Source organism: Schistocerca americana, chromosome 11, assembly GCF_021461395.2.
Source record: "Schistocerca americana isolate TAMUIC-IGC-003095 chromosome 11, iqSchAmer2.1, whole genome shotgun sequence".
NCBI classification, from domain to species: domain Eukaryota; kingdom Metazoa; phylum Arthropoda; class Insecta; order Orthoptera; family Acrididae; genus Schistocerca; species Schistocerca americana.
In genome coordinates, this window is record NC_060129.1 from 171,563,448 (window position 1) to 171,582,979 (window position 19,532).

Consider the following 19,532-nt stretch of genomic DNA (forward strand, 5'->3'; position numbering starts at 1 on the left):
GAAGTGTTGAAGGTCCTCTGCCGTTCCTGACGTACGTAATAGCTTTACTAGATAATCTGAGCAGCCATTTTAGACTGTATAAAATTATCACATTTACCGTCTGGTAAGGTCAGCAGAACATGGAAACCAAATGCAAAATGATTTGGAGACGGCAACTTGTTTGTACGGATACTGGCAACTGATCCTACATAATGACGTGTTAAGCTTTATGCAAAACCGGCTGAAATTACCATTACGGACAACTTAAATTGGAAAGAACACATAGAAAATGTTGTTGTGAAGGCGAACCAAAGAGCGCATTTTATTGGCAGAACACTTAGTAGATACAATAGAGCTACTGGAGAGACGGCCGACACCACGCTTGTACCAAGTTACTAAATTACTAAATTGGTGATCCCTTGACGTCTCCTCGTTCGGAATGTTTGCTGTGGTGAAGGGATGCTTACCAGATGCGATTGACGGAGAACATCGAAAAAGTCCAAAGGAGGACAGTTTGTTTTCTTTTATTACTAAGTAGGGGAGAAAGTGTCACGGATATGACACGCGAGTTGCGATGACAATAAGTGAAAGGCCATTTAGTCGGGGCGAGATCTTTTCATGAAATTTAGTCACCAGTTTTGTCCTGCCAATACAAGAATACTTTGCTGCATAGTGAAATGACCATCTCAATAAAACAAGAGAATTAAAGTTGTCGTCTTGAAGTGTGCATTTTTCTCGCGCGCTCTTGGGAAAGTATAACGGGAAAGAATTAGTCGCAGGGTAATTCGATGAACCTTCTGCCAGGCTCTTAAGAGTGAATCGCGCCGTAATCATGTACACGGTGAAAATGTTGTGTGGCATAAATTATATGAATGACTCATCTGGAAAACTTTGTTGCATATTGCATGGTAAAATGTAAGTAAGTTCTTGATGCGAAATTGGACGAGAAGCGTATCTATATTTTAGGGGTATCTTCGATGTACATCACCTGCGGAAGTACGCAGTCTTACCTGTCGGCTCAGAATTAATTGGGGTGAAAGTCTGTCTACTTGATATGAGAATAAGGAGCTGATTTTTTATCTTTTTATTAATCAAATTTGTATTTGATGTTTATTATCTTTATAGCAGTTTACCGTCGGCTGAGAACGAGTGGTAGCAAAGCTAAACACTCGAACCAACAACGATAGTGAATAATAATGAAAAATGCAAAAATAATTCTCAGGCCCGTCCTGTGTGGCCGCGGTCCAGCAGATACCGCCACGTTCTTACACACCACGGCGGGGCGCGGATTTCTGAGCAGGAAAGCAACTGCTGGGAGAGAACCCACGACCCCTTACGCCGGTCCAGTAGTCAGGACTCTGTAGAGGACACGGCAGTCAAATACTGTCTCGACACGAGCAGAGGTCACTGGGAAGGTCTTGAAAAAAGTGTAGTAATTGGTGTGGTAGGGTCTGTTCTCACAGTATGAGATGCAATACCCACTCTTTACATGACGAATAGTACAGTGTTTCCAGCTGATGCCAAAGTTTATGAACGTGGCTTTTCTGGAACGAAATTTTTCAGGCAGGACTATACAAAAGTACTATGACGTCAACAGTTTTGTGCGGTGATCCACAGTGTTGGCCTTACACTGAAGCGGCGGAAATTAAACTTGGTATTTGACCCTAAAGTAACTGCAGCTTACGTGGATGACGTTTTGGTATTCGGTTATTTTGCGCCGTTGTATTGTAAGAAATTGCGCAGGTATATCGAGTGTTCGGTGGCCTTTTTTGCTTTGGACGTAAGTTTCAATACAAAGTGAGCAAATGTGGCACCAAAGCGCCGATAGTATGAAACCGGATACGACGACTGCTCAGTGTGTTCTGCCTCAGCCAATCACAGCACAGATGACACACTGTTATTACGAACTGTTAAATATTACTACCGCTTACTGCAAAAACTGCTGCTGCAAAATAAACATTTCGACCGTCGTACTTTGCGCAGTACATAGGAGCAGACAGAAAATTTTAAGCTCTTGCATGGACACCAGGGCAGCAGGCAGTCAACTGAAACGCTATAAGATGAATGGCCAGATCATGCGAATTAATTACGTTATGTACTTGTGACCTATGAGCTTCTCGGTTAAGACTGAAATCAAAATAACTACGGAAAATACAGGCGATGACGTAGGGAGAAGCCGGCCGGAGTGGCCGTGCGGTTCTAGGCGCTGCAGTCTGGAACCGAGCAACCGCTACGGTCGCAGGTTCGAATCCTGCCTCGGGCATGGATGTGTGTGATGTCCTTAGGTTAGTAAGGTTTAACTAGTTCCAAGTTCTAGGCGACTGATGACGTCAGAAGTTAAGTCGCATGGTGCTCGGAGCCATTTTTGAACGTAGGGAGAAGCGAGCGACGGAGTTGTTCATTCGTTAGGCAGCGTTCTGTCGCAGTAAGCGTTGCGTGTGCTCGCTTCTGGGAGAAGGGAATGAAACGCTGCCACGAAGCGCCAAGGTCGTGGCGTTGCTGGCGGCGGAGGGGTCACGTGACCTGAGAGCCGCTGCCCCGGGCCGGCCCGGCCCGCCGGTTGTGGGACAGCGAGGCGGCGCTCAGTCGCTTTCCTACGGGAGGGCGGGCGAGTGTGCGTGTGGGCGCAGGAGCAGGTGGGGACGACGCGCAGTCGCCCCGTGCTGTCTGAAGGGTGCGAGATTTGTTTGCAAAAAATGTTGCAACTATTGCCGGTACTGATAGTTGAATTCAGTATAAAGAGCCGCAAAGTACAGACAGCTGTTACAATTGACAGTATGTACTCAGTTTAATCTCAAAACAAAAAAATTTTTTCGTTGTAGTGATCTGAAAAGGCAGCAACACAACTAATTTAGGTACAATAAACTCAGCTTGCTACTAAGTGACAGAATAGAAATGAAAGAAAATTACTTGTTCCCTCAGACACGGCCTCTCGCGAAACAAATTTTATTGCACGCAACTTCCTGGCAGATTAAAACTGTGTGCCGGGCCGAGAGTCGAGAACTCGGGTCATTTGCCTTTCGCGGGCAAGTGCTCTGCTGCGGAAGTAGAGCTATGAGGAGGTGTTTTGAGTTGTGCTTCGGTAGCTCAGGTAAGCCGGCACGGTAGCTCAGCGTGTTCGGTCAGAGAGGTGTTTGGCCTCTGTAATAAAAAAACTGAGTCCAAGGATCAACAAACGAACCTGACCGAATGTCAAGTGACGTAGTGACGTACACAACGATCAACAACGAACAAAATGCAAAAAAACAAGTGGTAGAGCACTTGCTCGCGAAAGGCAAAGGTCGGGAGTTCGAGCCTCGGTCGGGCACCCAGTTTTAATCTTCCAAGAAGTTCAATATCAGTGCACACTCCGCTGCAGAGCGAAAATTTCACTCTGGAAATTTTATTCCATGTTCAGAAGTGAAACTGTGACTGAAAGTACTCTTGTGAAGTAAGTAGGATACTTCGGACTCCGTCTTGACAAAATAAAATTCGTTTATATCGACAAGCCTACATCAAACTAGAAATGGCCCACGTCGTCTGTACAAGCCTCTTACAAATAGTTACGTAGGTGAACCTATTTCGTTAAATAAGGCTCCTCAAACGACTTCTGAAGGCAACAAAAATTTTATTCTCAGTATTTCACTCTGTTATCCGCGTAAACTGCTCGCTAAGAGGTACAAACTTGTGTTTAAAGCCCTCTTACAGCGAGACAAGTATTACGCTGAACGAGACAGATACGGAGATTGCCATCGCATCTCGTGGAGCCCAAACAACCCACGATACGTTCGTCCATTGTCTGGGAATGACAGCACTTGGGAACTTGCAACAAAGTTTCAACAGAGACAGTGGCGCATTTGTAAAGTAATAGATTACACGTGTAGTATAAGTGCGAGTTTGTAGTCTCGACAGAATCGGGCGTGGCGTGGGGTTTATACTGGATGTGACTTGTGAGACCTCTGCACTGTACCTCATGCCGCTGTAGGACTTTCAGCAAACTTTAACACCTAAGTCTGTATGTACGTGCCGGCAAGCCGCGTGGCAGTGTGTGGCAGAGGGTACCACTGACTGCTCCCATCCGCCTTGGCTGTGCCGCTCGCGAGTGGTACGTGGCTGGCGTCGTCGTCGGTAAGCCCGTGTGTAGGCTGCAGTTTCTCGAATTTTCTCGTCTCGCTCATTTCGCCGCAGGCCTGAAAGCGTCGAGGAGACGCGCTTGCACTGCGGCACTGCGGTTTGTCGGCAGGAAGCGGGCGTCCGCGCGGTGGGTGCAGATAAGTGCGTGTCGCCAGTCCAGGGTCGGCAGCGGCGGGAGGTGACGTCACGCTGGCGATAGTCGGCGGGGGTGGGCGGGAAGCCAGCGAGGCGCAGAGTAGAATGGCCTCGGTGCACGAAATACCCTCCACCACACACCGTAAAGTGGCCTTAGGTTTGAAGATGCAGGTGGTAACTTACTGCTGCTACATTATGCATCGCAATATTAGTTTTTAATACTTCATGTTTAGATTTGATTGCTACGGCTAAGGGGCGATGTAACGAATTAACAGTTATGCAGATGAGAGTATACCGGTACATTCGTAACAGGAAACACTGGGACCACTTAAAATTTACCGTTTACGGGTGGAACAACAGTTTCCTTCAGATCGTATAAATAATACAATTGTTGACATGCTGGCGTACTTTGACAACACAAATTGTACGGTTTTGTGGTGAATGTGGTTCGTCGATTGGCGGTCGGCGTCCTCCTTCCTGCTCCACGCTTCCGCAGTGCGTTCCTGCCGCCACCGAGTCCGCGACACTCGCACCAGAGCCCCGCTGGTGCCAGCCCGCCCGTTGCTGAGGAAGGGCCGTCTTTAGGCCTAGGCGCGACACGACGCTACAGCGCGACGCGCACGAATCACGCGTGGCGCGCAGGTCGAGACGCGTGCACGTGTTTTGCACGCGCCGGCTGACGGCGCTCCACGCTGACAGAAACGAAGCGCGCGCACACTGTAATCTTTCTCAAACGATTTTACAGAAACTACTCGGTAACATTATTTCATTTTTTACTTGCTTGTTGCGTTATATGGCAGCTTCGTGGCCAAGTGCCCATCATCTCGCTAATTGTCATACTTATTTCGATATACACATTATAGTAAGACGCTACGCAAACTTCGAAAAGCCTGCAATGAAAAATAAGGGTCGCTATGATTTTGCGTTTGGTTAAACCATATGTTGTTGCGTTTGAAATTTAGCCAACATGCTGAATTTTTGTTTAGACTTGGGAGGAGGTCTCTATCTGCCTCCGATCTCGAGAAAACGGATCCTATGTAGCGCGCTCACTTCCAGTCTCACGCCCGCGAGAATGAAATACGCGCAACATCTCTCGTATCTCCTAAACCGCTCGAGACATCGAAACGAAAGGTTGGCGAATGATAGCGCACAAGGAGAATATTTTGCTAATTCGTAAACACAGGGAACTCTATCTTTGGCGATATATCAGTACTTATACTTCCCTTCTTATTTTTTTGACTCCATTGGTACTAATTTCTTGAGTTATCGACAGCTAGCGAAACAAGATTTTCGTAGTTTTTGTTGCTGTTGTGGTCTTCAGTCCTGAGACTGGTTTGATGCAGCTCTCCATGCTACTCTATCCTGTGCAAGTTTCTTCATCTCCCACTACCTACTGCAGCCTACATCCTTCTGAATCTGCTTAGTGTATTCATCTCTTCGTCTCCCTCTACGATTTTTACCCTCCACGCTGCCCTCCAATACTAAATTGGTGATCCCTTGATGTCTCAGAACATGCCCTACCAACCGGTCCCTTCTTCTAATCAAGTTCTACCGCAAACTCCTCTTCTCCTCAATCCTATTCAGCACCTCCTCATTAGTCATGTGATCTACCCATCTAATCTTCAGCATTCTTCTGTAGCACCACATTTCGAAAGCTTCTTTTCTCTTCTTGTCTAAACTATTTATCGTCCGTGTTTCACTCCCATACATGGCTACACTCCACACAAATACTTTGAGAAACGACTTCCTGACACTTAAATCTATACTCGATGTCAACAAATTTCTATTCTTCAGAAACGCTTTCCTTGCCATTGCCAGTCTACATTTTATATTCTCTCTACTTCGACCATCATCAGTTATTTTGCTCCCCAAAGAGCAAAACTCCTTTACTACTTCTAAGTGTCTCATTTCCTAATCTAATTCCCTCAGCATCACCTGACTTGAATCGACTACACTCCATCATCCTCGTTTTGCTTTTGTTGATGTTCATCTTATACCCTCCTTTCAAGACACTGTCCATTCCGTTCAACTGCTCTTCCAAGTCCTTTGCTGTCTCTGACAGAATTGCAATGTCATCGGTGAACCAGGAGAACAGTTTGTGCCGAACATGCGTGTAAAAGTCGACGGTTTGCGAAACTGTTAGCGCGTTACGGAGATGATAGATAAACTCCAGTGGAAGACTCTGCAGGAGAGACGGTCAGTAGCTCGGTACGGGCTTTTGTTTAAGTTCGAGAACATACCTTCACCGAAGAGTCCAGCAGTATATTGCTCCCTCGTACGTCTCGTGAAGAGACCGTGAGGATAAAATCAGAGAGATTAGAGCCCACACAGAAGCATACCGACAATCCTTCTTTCCACGAACAATACGAGACTGGAATAGAAGGGAGAACCGATAGAGGTACTCAGGGTACCCTCCGCCACACACCGTCAGGTGGCTTGCGGAGTATGGATGTAGATGTAGAAAGAATTTTCTACGCGTAACATTTTTTTCTGTTACGCAAATTAGCCATGTGGAAAACAAGGAGTAAAATTCTACAGAACGAAAGCAACATTCATTTAACGCTAAGTGTGTGTGTGTGTGTGGGGGGGGGGGGGGGGGGGTCAGCGTAAACACCACTAGTCCTGCACATTTGTTTTTTTTCCTTTTTTTAGTCCAAAGTGAGTTTGTGAAAACGTGCCTTCACATTTTTGAGGAAATAAAATTACTATTTCCGCTGGATGGGCAACTAGTTTAAATGTTAAGTCATTTTCTATTACTTTCAAAAAATACATTTTCATTAAAACTTAATCTCCCTTTGTACTGGTTAAAGAAATCTACGCCAATTGGCATTTTTATACATAGACCAGCGATTATAAGGAAGTCATGGAGTACACGATTTATTTTCAATCGCAACAGAACTTCCTGTTTAACAGGTTTTCAACTTTTCCTGTAGCTACAATTATCTGCAGCCCCGTTACTGGCATTATTACAACTTCATTTCTATTTGGCAACGATCCTAACAAACTTTTACCCACAGCACGTAAACCACTGCCACTATCTGCCAAGCACTGCACTTCTTCGTTCCACACTTGCAGACTGATTACTGGCTGACTCAACACCTTCCCTTCATTGCTGGTGTCAGAACCCTGCTCCAAAAAATCGTTCACAACCTCTCTTCTATCGAAATCTTCCCTGTTTCCAGAAATTACACAGATTTTTGCAGAATTACCCACATCACTTTTCTCCCCCATACTATTTATTCTGTTCACTAATGACAGCTCAAAAATTTTTTCCGGCGTTTCGCCATTCTCCGTGTTCTCCTTCCCCACCGCCCCAATCTCTCTCTCTCTCTCTCTCTCTCTCTCTCTCTCTCTTTCTTTCATGATTAGTTGGCTGACCGCCATTTTGGTCACAATTTTCCTGCCTCTCCCTTATAGCCTCACAAATGTCATTTATAGACAATAGTATTTCTTCTATACTGACATCACCAATCTCTTATAATTCTGCAGCTTCTGTACTTATTCCTTCCCCAGAACATGACTAGACTTCAACTTGGTTGCTAAGGACGTTCTCCGCTAATTCATCACCCGTTTCGTCAGCAATACAGTGCTTATTTTATGTCTGTCCAAAAAATCTCCTAGATATCCGTTAAATGTACAGATGTGTATATAGCTCGTTTCGTCCGTTGTTACTACCTTCTTCTGCTCCTCACTCACAGTCCCAGCCTGTTTAGTTCTAACACGTACAAAGGGTTTTGCTAGCGGGTTCAAATTACTACTTCCCATCTTGTAAACGCTAGCCCTTTCACAGACGGCATTTAGTTTAACGGATTCTGTACCATTTCTTAAGTTTACCACCATTTGCTGTCACCTTGGCGCATCATCATCCTCTCGCACCGGAGAATACGGCCGATAATTGAGCACCTGCTCCCCATTATTTCGCCTATCATTTGTTGGGTAGCGCCACCTCCTGCTGTTTCCGGGGTTCACACCAATTCTGTTAACGTTTGCATTCTGCCGCGGTTCTGCATTATTTGGTGGTCTGATGTTACGATTTGCATGCTCCTCCTCATGGAACAACTTGTCAACTCTCTCCAAACAGCAATGAATTTATAAACGTCATCCCTAGGCGCTGCAATAATTTTGTTTCGCCAGTTCATGGGCAATTTACCTTCCAGGCCCATAACAATTTCTTCTGTCTCGGCTTTGTTGTTTAAATATGAAAAGTTTGTCGTCCATTTTAACGCAAACTTTCTTAAGCTTTCCTTCCTAGGATTAAACGTTTCCCTAGCCCAGAAGCTATTTAGCAACTTCATTTGTTTTTGCTTGCCCCAAAATTCTTTAAAAAACGCCTCTTTAAATATATATAGAATATCGTACTGTTTAGTAGCAATAACCCCCCAAATTCTAGCCTCTTCCTAGAATTGAGAGGTAATGAACCCTATTTTTTGTCTGTCTGGCCACAAACTAGGTAGAACTCCTTCGAAGTCATTCCAAAATTCTTTTGGATGTACATTTTCTGTTGAATCAAAACTGCCTGTTAGCGACATATGATATTTCAGATAATGCTGCTACAAAACTACACCCACTACTGTTTGTTCCATATCTGAGGTTAGTTTCAACTTGGCATAATCTACTGCTGTGCTCACCAGACTTATTTTCAACCTCTTCTACCTGGTTAGTTAGCTGAAGAACATTTTCTTCTGTCTCGCCCATTCAGTCGGACACACTTCTTACTTCAGTCATACATTTGGCATATTCAGAACTGATTTTACTGCCTAACAGTTTGTGATCTTAAAACACACACACACACACACACACACACACACACACACACATTACCGCCGTTATTTTGACCTAGTTTCTGCACTCTATCTTTTATCACATCTGCCCTTTGTTTGTTTCCAATAGCAACTTTTTTCAAGGCATCTGTTAATTCTTTTTCTACAGTTCTAGTGGATTGTTGGCAGTTATTCTCAACTTCAGAAATTTTGCCATCCACTTTACTTTCTAACGACTTCAGATCATTTTCCCACATATATTTTAAAACCGCAGTCTGCTTTTCAAGTTTTCCATTGATGTTCTGCTCAGTTGTTTCAGCCAAATTAGTATGTCCATCTTTCATAGAATCCATTAATGCTGCAAACATATCCTCTTTGTTCTATTTTCTGCTTTACTGTTCCCTGTTTATCTTTTTCCTTCGGTACAATTCCGAATTTGGTATCCACATTTGATTCAGTAACACTACCAATATTGTCATCATGCAATTGATTTTTACCGATTTCATGCGTAATGTGACTTTTTTCAAATTGCTCTGAGCACTATGGGACTTAACTGCTGTGGTCATCAGTCCCCTAGAACTTAGAACTACTTAAACCTAACTAACCTAAGGAAATCACACACATAGATGCCCGAGGCAGGATTCGAACCTGCGACCGTAGCGGTCGCGCGGATCCAGACTGTAGGGCCTAGAACCGCTCGGCCACTCTGGCCGGCTTAATGTGACTTTCAGGATCTTCATTGTCTCCACTAGTTACATCAACTGACGTACTTGAAGCAAAGTCTACTTCACCGTCCGTAAATAACAAAGAAACATCCTCAAAAACCTCCTCTTTTACTTTAACATCTACTCCTCTCTGTTCAAGCGTGCTAGTTTGTGAAGCACTTCCACTGAATGAGAATCCTTCTTTTTTCGTATTTACAAAATCTTTATCACTTACCATGTTACTCAGTCTGCAGCTCGCGCACACACACACACACACACACACAAACACACACACACACACACACACACACACACAAAACAGTTCTAACAAACTCATCTTTCGTCGAATGCTGCAGCCTCGGCGTGCAGAAACTGAGTGTCAGACCTCCTCCGTCTGCCGCCGTCCCAGTTTCAGGGTCCCCGCTTGTCGTGTAAGTTGGTAGCGCTGCCCTGCCGTATTGCTGCTCGTTGATGCCGCTATGAATGAATTTATTTACCTTAACTGTAAAGCACTTTTGAGACATGTAGCACATGTAGACATGAAACTGGCAAACAACTACTTCCTTCGGAGCTCATACTACACACGACCGTACCATTGAAAGGCTGGGATCTGACTTCTTGGATTGGTGTAAGCATTCTCCATTTGCAAGAGAAGAGATGCGTGAAGAATACTCTGTTGTGATTGCTCAGTCTGCATTAAGGCCAATACAAAAATATTATTCTCCTGTGTTAGCGCGCTTTTTTCATGACTAACAAATCAATAAACAACACACTCGAACTGTACTTTTTTCCAAAATATTTGACATTCTGATACTTTATTTATACTTTACATTATTAACTGTTTACATTTACACTGAAATTAGCTTCCCTTTACCATAAACATACTTGACACACTATAATACAAAATTCCCCGTCGTCTTAATTCACAGTGTATTAAAAATTTCTCACGTTACTTCGTACGGCGTTTGTCACTATAACAGTGATCTACATATTTACTTTAGACCACATTCACACATCATCCACACTACTAAAAACATACACAAAACTGTACAACCATAAAAGAAAAATCCTTCAAGAAATAAACAGTACAATTCACTGTTTCTTGAATGTGTCTGTCCGCTACTGTACCCTGGTGGATGACAATTTGAACTACGTACTCGGCTGAACCCACTTCACGACCTTTCACTGTGAACGCACGTCAGTCTCCCGACGCACGGGCTTCATCCCCTGTGTGAAGCAACTCCTGCAAGGGTACACGCATGACTGCTTGTTAAATGACGAATAATACAGATTCAGGTCATAAAACAGTGTTGTTTTCCTGAATAACAGGAGAAGTAAAGAGAACATGTCGTTGAATGGAGTAATACTATAGTTCTGTACAGCCTATTTAGTATTTTGGTAGACGTCTATTTCAAACCATTTCCATACCAAATAACATTGCACTGTAGAAAAAAAGATGGAAATAATGTCCTTGCCGCTTCTGGAGCTTGTTCTCCAAATGAAATATGCTGAAAGAAAAGGTAAAGCTTGAAAATGGTATTATTAAAGATCTGCTGTTATTCACCAATGGCATCAGTCGGACAGAAAGGGTGTGATACTGCTGGAACCGACTAAGGATGGACTGTACACGGTGAGTCACCTAACGTTACCGCTGGATATATTTCGTAAACCACATCAAATACTGACGAACCGATTCCACACACCGACCGTGAGGAGAGGGGCTAGTGTAATTGTTTAATACAAACCATACAAAAATGCACGGAAGTATGTTTTTTAACACAAACCTACGTTGTTTTTTAATGGAACCCCGTTAGTTTTGTTAGCACATCTGAACATATAAACAAATACGTAATCAGTGCCGTTTGTTGCATTGTAAAATGTTAATTACACACGGAGATATTGTAACCTAAAGTTGACGCTTGAAACATTGTCCCCACTTCATTGCAGGGGCCCAAACAGCTGCAACATACATCGCGTTTCTACAGAATGATCTGCCAACGTTCCTCGAAAATGTCCCCACTGGAAACGCGTCGACGTATGTGGTATCAGCATGATGGTGCACCTGCACATTCTGCAATTAACACTAGGCTGGCCCTTGACAGGATGTTCGACGGGCGTTTCATAGGACGTGGAGGACGCATAAATTGGCCAGCCCGTTCTCCTGATCTTACATTTCTGGACTTCTTTCTGTAGGATACGTTAAAGGAGAATGTGTACCGTGATGTGCCTACAACCCAGAGGATATGAAACAACCTATTGTGGCAGCCTGCGGCGACATTACACCAGGTGTAATGCGGCGTGTACGACATTCATTACGCCAGAGATTGCAATTGTGTGCAGCAAATGATGGCCACCACATTGAACATCTATTGGCCTGACATGTCGGGACACACTATTCCACTCCGCAATTGAAAACGGAAACCACGTGTGTACGTGTACCTCACCCCTCATGGTAATGTACATGTGTGTCAGTGAAAAAGACCAATAAAAAGGTGCCAGCGTGTGGACGTAATGTGCTGTTCCAGTCTCTTCTGTACCTAAGGTCCATCACTGTTCCCTTTGGATCCCTACGTAATTCGGTGCTCTCCGATACAGACGATTGAACAACAGAGGAGTGGTATTCAAGCGTCAAGTTTAGGTTACAATATCTCCGGATGTAATTAACATTTTAGAATGCAACAAACGGCACTGATTACATATTTGTTTGTATGTTCAAATGTGCTAACAAAACTAACGGGGTTCCATTTTAAAAAAAAACGTAGGTTTGTGTTAAAAAGCATACTTCCGTGCGTTTTTGTATGGTTTGTAGTAATCAATTACACTAGCCCCTCTCCTCACGTTCGGTCTGTGGAATTGATTCGTCAGTACTTGATGTGGTTTACGAAATATATCCAGCGGTGACGTTAGGTGACTCACCCTGTATTTATCAACTGTCGCTGGAGACAGATGTGGCTGTCACTCGTAGAAGTATTATCAGTCACCTGTATGCTGAAAGGGCTGCTCCGTGTTGCCGTGTTTCAGAATCGTCCGCAATGGAAGCAGTTAAGGACATCACAGAGACGGTGGCTGTGGACCTGGGGGACCTGTTGGACGCCGGGGACGACGCCATGGTGATACTCGAGGCAGGTGAGACTCGGCTGGTGGTGCACAGGGCCGTCCTGGCGGACAGGAGCCCTGTGTTCGCGGCGATGTTCGCCCACGACACCCTCGAGGCGAGCACTGGCGTGGTGAGGATTGCCGACATCGGGGGCCCGGTGCTGAGGCAGCTGGTCTCCTACCTGTACACCCAGCGGGCCCCCCAGCTGCCCGGCGCGGCCCCCCAGCTGCCCGGCACGGCCCCCCAGCTGCTGGCTGCAGCAGATAAGTACGGGGCGTCGCGGCTGAAGGCGGAGTGCGAGCGGCAGGTGGCCGCTCAGCTGACCGTCGAGACCGCGGCGGCCGCAGCCGTACTCGCAGTCCGCCACTCCTGCAGTGACCTCAGGCGAACCGCCATCGAATTTATTAAGGCACGTACCCACGAGGTGATGGCCACTCAGGGGTGGGCAGATGCGATGCTTCATCAACCTAAGGACTTGATCGAAGTGAGCAGATTGCTGTATGATCCACCACCACAAACCAGGTAAGTGTGAGACAACCGACTGATTAGTGTCTCTCGGTTCTAGGTGTGTGTATTTCCAACTGTATAATTTTTCCCACTGAATTTTCGTAGACGTGTGTCTGCTGTAAAATACACCATCATAGACAGTCATTTCACGATAGCTCACAATGCTATCATTACCCTCGTGTAGAAGTTTCAGCGAACCCCTAAACTGAACAGTGTTCATTACCAGGTATGTTAGCTAACAAAAGCCATCAAAGAGCCAGTTTGTGGGCATTATATTAAACTACATGTATACAGAAAGTGGTTGTTTAGGTTTTAGCATCAACTGTCATGACAGAGGGTACACTCACTGTGTGAATAGAGCATGAGGCAGACTGCTGTGGACACAAAGCTGTATTGCCCAGCACAGGCTCAGACACAGTGACGGGTGTAGTTTGCAACCGGCAGCCTGTACTGGTTGCTGTAGCCCTGTTCCCATGAAGTGGTCTCTAAAGTTGTCCATTGGTTCTGTGGCTGATGACAATGAGACACCTTTGAATAGTGCCTCACTGCATGAAGATGATGACCGAGTAAGTCACTTACAGCCGACACCTCGAGCAAGGTAGTGTACTGCAGAATGATTAGAGGAGGGCGGCAACTTATCTACAATTTTATATTGCTGATGTTGACCTGTGGAATTTTCTTTGTGTAGTAAAGGAGACTATCCGAGTAATCGTTATTCACACCTTAGTATTACAGCTTTGGCTGTTACATAGTTGTCTGTCACTTTCTTTCCACGTGCAAGCCATATGCCAGTAACTATTCCAAGATAATTCTTAGTTCTCTCCAAATCCAGACAGTACACGGAAGATGTTAATTGCTCTAAAGGCACATAATATAAAAGAATGCTCTGCTGGGAGGGCTTGTATGGAAGATGTTCAGAAAACCAGGTGAAGTAAGCATCGGTGCCCCAGTGGCTGACTGCTCACACCTCTTGCAGCGCAGTTCCAGCTGGTCCCATAAAGTTGAGTCTTCCCACCTCATTTTGTTCGCCTCTGTACTCAGCATTACATAAAGCTCACGCAGTGCTTGGATACGTTCCCTTCTGTGACACACAGAATACCGTGCTTTACTGTGTATTCGACAAACAGGTGTCCACCCCTGTGTGTGTGTGTGTGTGTGTGTGTGTGTGTGTGTGTGTGTGTGTGTGTGTGTTTCAGTGGATCTATGGCTTTACTAAAGCCACCCAGTGAACACTACAGGCTTCCATTCTCCTGTGGCACACCTTATGACATTATCTATCCCATCCATTGTTGTTGCTGTTCCACCTCTGATAGTCTGTGATGCTTAAAGTGGCTGTGCGACCAGAGTTACCATTTTTCTGCACCATCTTACAGTTACATATGTTCATACAAGTCTAATAGCCACTAACACTGATAAGTGATCATTTATTTTTCATTTAGATTTTAATACTTATGCAGTATTTCAGTGTTCTGCTCATGGGTGATTCTAACGCTAGGATTGGAAATTGAACAGAAGGGTATGAAAAGGTTATGGGTAAATTTGGAGAGGATATGGAGGCCAACAGGAACGGGAAATAACTCTTGGATTTCTGTGCCAGTATGGGCTTAGTAATCACAAACTCCTTTTTTAAACATAAGAACATTCACCGGTATACTTGGGAAGGCAGGGGAACCAGATCTGTCATTGACTATATAATAACAGATCAGGAATTCAGGAAGGCTGTGAGGGACACTCGTGTATTCAGGGGATTCTTTGATGACACTGATCATTATTTAATCTGCAGTGAAATTGGGATTGTGAGGCCAAAAGTGCAGGAGGTCAGCTCCATATGTAGGAGGATAAGAGTGGAGAAACTTCACGGTAAGGAAATCAAGCAAAAGTACATAACAGCGATCTCAGAAAGGTACCAGTTAGTTGAATGTAGTCAATTACAGTCATTGGAAAAGGAATGGACAAGGTACAGGGACGCAGTACTAGAAGTGGCTAAAGAATGTCTTGGAACAGTAGTGTGTAAAAGTAGGAGGAAGCAAACAGCTTGGTGGAATGACACAGTCAAGGCAGCCTGTAAAAGGAAAAAGAAGGCGTATAAAAAATGGCTACATACCAGAACCCAGGTAGACAGAGAAAGTTATGTTGAAGAAACAAAGCCAAACAGATAATTGCAGCATCCAAGAAGAAATCTTGGGAAGACTTTGGAAACAGGTTGGAGACATTGGGTCAAGCTGCTGGAAAACCATTCTGGAGTGTAATTAGCAGTCTTTGAAAGGAAGCTAAGAAGGAAATGACAAGTATTTTGGACAGGTCAGGAAAACTGCTGGTGAATCCTGTGGATGCCTTGGGCAGATGGAGGGAATATTTTGAAGAGTTGCTCAATGTAGGTGAAAATACGATCAGTAATGTTTCAGATTTCGAGGTAGAATGGGATAGGAATGATGATGGAAATAGGATCACGTTTGAGGAAGTGGAGAAAATGGTCAATAGATTGCAGTGCAATAAAGCAGCTGGGGTGGATGAAATTAAGTCGGAACTCATCAAATACAGTGGAATGTCAGGTCTTAAATGGCTACACAGGATAATTGAAATGGCCTGGGAGTCGGGACAGGTTCCATCAGACTGGACAAAAGTAGTAATCACACCAATCTTTAAACATGGAAACAGAAAAGATTGTAACAACTACAGAGGTATCTCTTTAATCAGCATTGTGGGTAAAATCTTCTCAGGTATTGTTGAAAGGAAAGTGCAAGTATTAGTTGAGGAGCAATTGGATGAAAATCAGTGTGGGTTTAGGCCTCTTAGAGGTTGTCAGGACCAGATATCTTTAGCTTACGGCAAATAATGGAGAAGTGTTATGAGTGGAACAGGGAATTGTATCTATGCTTTATAGATCTAGAAAAGGCATATGACCGGGTTCCTAGGAGGAAGTTATTGTCTGTTCTACATGATTATGGAATAGGAGACGTTGGGTTCATGATTCAGAGTAGTTTCAGGGGTAGGACAAGGCTGCAACCTGTCTCCACTGTTGTTCTTATTATTTATGGATCATATGTTGAAAACAATAGACTGGCTGGGTGAGATTAAGATATGTGAACACAAAATAAGCAGTCTTGCATATGCGGATGACTTAGTTGTGATGGCAGATTCGATTGAAAGTTTGCAAAGTAATATTTCAGAGCTAGATCAGAAATGTTAGGACTATGGTATGAAGATTAGCATCTCCAAAACGAAAGTAATGTCAGTGGGAAAGAAATATAAACGGATTGAGTGCCAAATAGGAGGAACAAAGTTAGAACAGGTGGACGGTTTCAAGTACTTAGGATGCATATTCTCACAGGATGGCAACATAGTGAAAGAACTGGAAGCGAGATGTAGCAAAGCTAATGCAGTGAGTGCTCAGCTACGATCTACTCTCTTCTGCAAGAAGGAAGTCAGTACCAAGACTATGTTATCTGTGCACCGTTCAATCTTTCGACCAACTTTGTTGTATGGGAGCGAAAGCTGGGTGGATTCAGGTTACCTTATCAACAAGGTTGAGGTTACGGATGTGAAAGTAGCTAGGATGATTGCAGGTACTAGTAGATGGGAACAATGGCAGGAGGGTGTCCACAATGAGGAAATCAAAGAAAAACTGGGAATGAACTCTATAGATGTAGCAGTCAGGGCGAACCGGCTTAGATGGTGGGGTCATGTTACACGCATGGGGGAAGCAAGGTTACCCAAGAGACTCATGGATTCAGCAGTAGAGGGTAGGAGGAGTCGGGGCAGACCGAGGAGACGGTACCTGGATTCGGTTAAGAATGATTTTAAAGTAATAGGTTTAACATCAGAAGAGGCACCAATGTTAGCACTGAATAGGGGATCATGGAGGAACTGTATAAGGGGGGGCTATGCTCCAGACTGAACACTGAAAGGCATAATCAGTCTTAGATGATGATGATGATGATGATGATGATGATGATGATGATGATGATGTAGTATTTTATGTGCTATTTGACATATCAGAAATCTTGTGTTCGAGATGACACTGTGCATTCCCTGAACCAATTGTAATGAACATAGAGCCAGTGTTGTAAATCATTCAGTGTCTTTCTCTTTTATTCAATAAAGATTAACATCAAAATTCCTTGTTTAAACATCAAACATATTACAATTGTTTACATTCTTGAAAAAAATTTAAAACAGTATATTATTCCAAACTCGTTATGCACGCTGTGGGAAATTACTCAAGCTCTTATGTTTGAAAAAATTTTTGTTAACGGGAATCTTTTTACTAGCAGTAATCTTTGTGTACATTTTAAAAATTCTCTTCATGATGTATAATAGATTCTTGTCGTGATCTTCACCTAGTTCACTGCCTCATACTTCCCACACTATTGGGTGTCACTTACAGACAGATACACAATGTTTGGTTCTGGAACTGCCTCTGTCTTTCAATGATTCCACTCAACCCCCCCCCCCCCCCCCCCCCAACCTCTCAAAATTATACATAGTGTCACACTCAAATTTTATACACGACAGGTGCCTATGATTTTAACAATAATTAAAATAAGATGTATAAAACCACGTGTAAGCAGAATTATTTTTTACTTCATACAGTGTCCACTTCACACAGTGAAGTGATACAGTGTTTTCCCATTTTTTGGGGAGGATGTCTCACTATCCCATGTTCATCCTACTCCCCCTTGTATCCATGCCAGCCCTTCTAGATAGACATCAAATTCTTACGGAATTTACCATTCACACCTACTGTATGTGGAGGACAAAACATAATTTTATTTCAGTAGCAAGTTCACAGCACAACTTACATCATCAATCACAAACATTGCTCATCACCCCCCCCCCCCCCCCACACACACACACACACATTAGTGTGTGTTTTTCCATCACTGGGGAATGACACAGCTTACTTCAACTACCCCATGGTTTCATGTGTGCTTACAAAGTGAGGATGCTCACTTGAAAAATACTTAAATTCCTGTCAACCATATTTAATGAATGAAATTTAGAAGAATGTGGTAATACTGTTATGACACGTAACTGTTGCACAACCACAGCCTCTTTCTGTTGTCAAATCACGAGGTTCACCGTGCCTTACTGCCCGCTGTACTGAATTCCTTCTCCAGCTCAATTTGAAACACGCTGTCAACCATTTTGTAGCTGTACCTTTCAAAGACCAGTTTTAAGACAGGCTTTGAACGATGTCTGATGATCAAAGTATCACATTAATTACAATACGAAATGTTTGACAATCAGACGAGTGTCGTGCCTGTCAAATTTATATGCGTGTGTTACCATGCTCAGAAGCAGCCAAATTTCCTGAACTGCGTTCCACCTGGTTTGTATGCAGCCACATAACTTTCTTGCACTTTGTCTATTATCGTCCATATGAAAACCAATACCACAGTAATGTAAATATCAGAAAGCCCTTTACCAGAGATGACGGTCCTCAGTGCTTGTAAACTGAAGTGAATTACAATAAATGAGATTTCAAAAAGCAAGATTCAGCTTCAAACTACATGCTTTTGTATTGGACTGCGATCCAGGACTCCAGTCCGGTCACTACAGATCTTAACTATCATTGTAACTGCATGTGACATCATATGCACTTTTTCAAACTTGATATGATGGGGCATAAAGTTTTGTTTTGGGCAGGGATTGTGAATGAAGCACAATAAACTGTTATAATTTTATGTATCGAAATTTTTCACCGCTAGAGGGATGATGAAACTGAAATGATTATACACCAAAGTATTCCCCTGCTGCGTTTCGAACCCAGCATATATCATGTTGTTTTCTAGCCACATATAGATACACAATGTCGGTTTATTTCACCACCAGTGAGATATGCTCATGTCTGAACTAGAAATTATGCGAGGAAAAGTTCTGTGCTGACTGGGACTCTTAACCCTGTATATGCTATCACCACTGGCTACACACCTGTCAAATACTTTTCCACCAGCCACTAGGACTGGAATTTATAAATCTGAAATGATAGGATAAAAAGTTCTCTGCCTGTTTCAGGGTCAAAATTGGCACGAATTGTTATTGTTGACATTGCATGCACAAATGCTAAAAATCATAATTGCTTTCCACATATTACTTGCAGTGCGAATGCTACAACTTGAAATCACACAGCGAAAATTTTTGTACCCAACCAGTATTTAAAACCAGACCTTCCCCTTTCATTGAAACCTGGATAACTATGGAATGTTGGGGACCCAACAAAACGATGGAACTGTA

The 19,532-nt window shown here is 43.7% G+C and overlaps 1 protein-coding gene across 1 annotated transcript in view; it reads left to right on the plus strand.

Annotated features, from left to right (window-relative positions):
• The window catches only part of LOC124553484, a 109,237-nt gene that overhangs the window by 41,680 nt on the left and 48,025 nt on the right, over positions 1–19,532 (plus strand). Inside the window, exon 2 of the mRNA XM_047127340.1 lies at positions 12,713–13,310. Coding sequence (XP_046983296.1) covers positions 12,724–13,310 — 587 coding nt within the window. The 5' untranslated portion in view covers positions 12,713–12,723. The remainder of the gene's footprint in view (positions 1–12,712; positions 13,311–19,532) is intronic.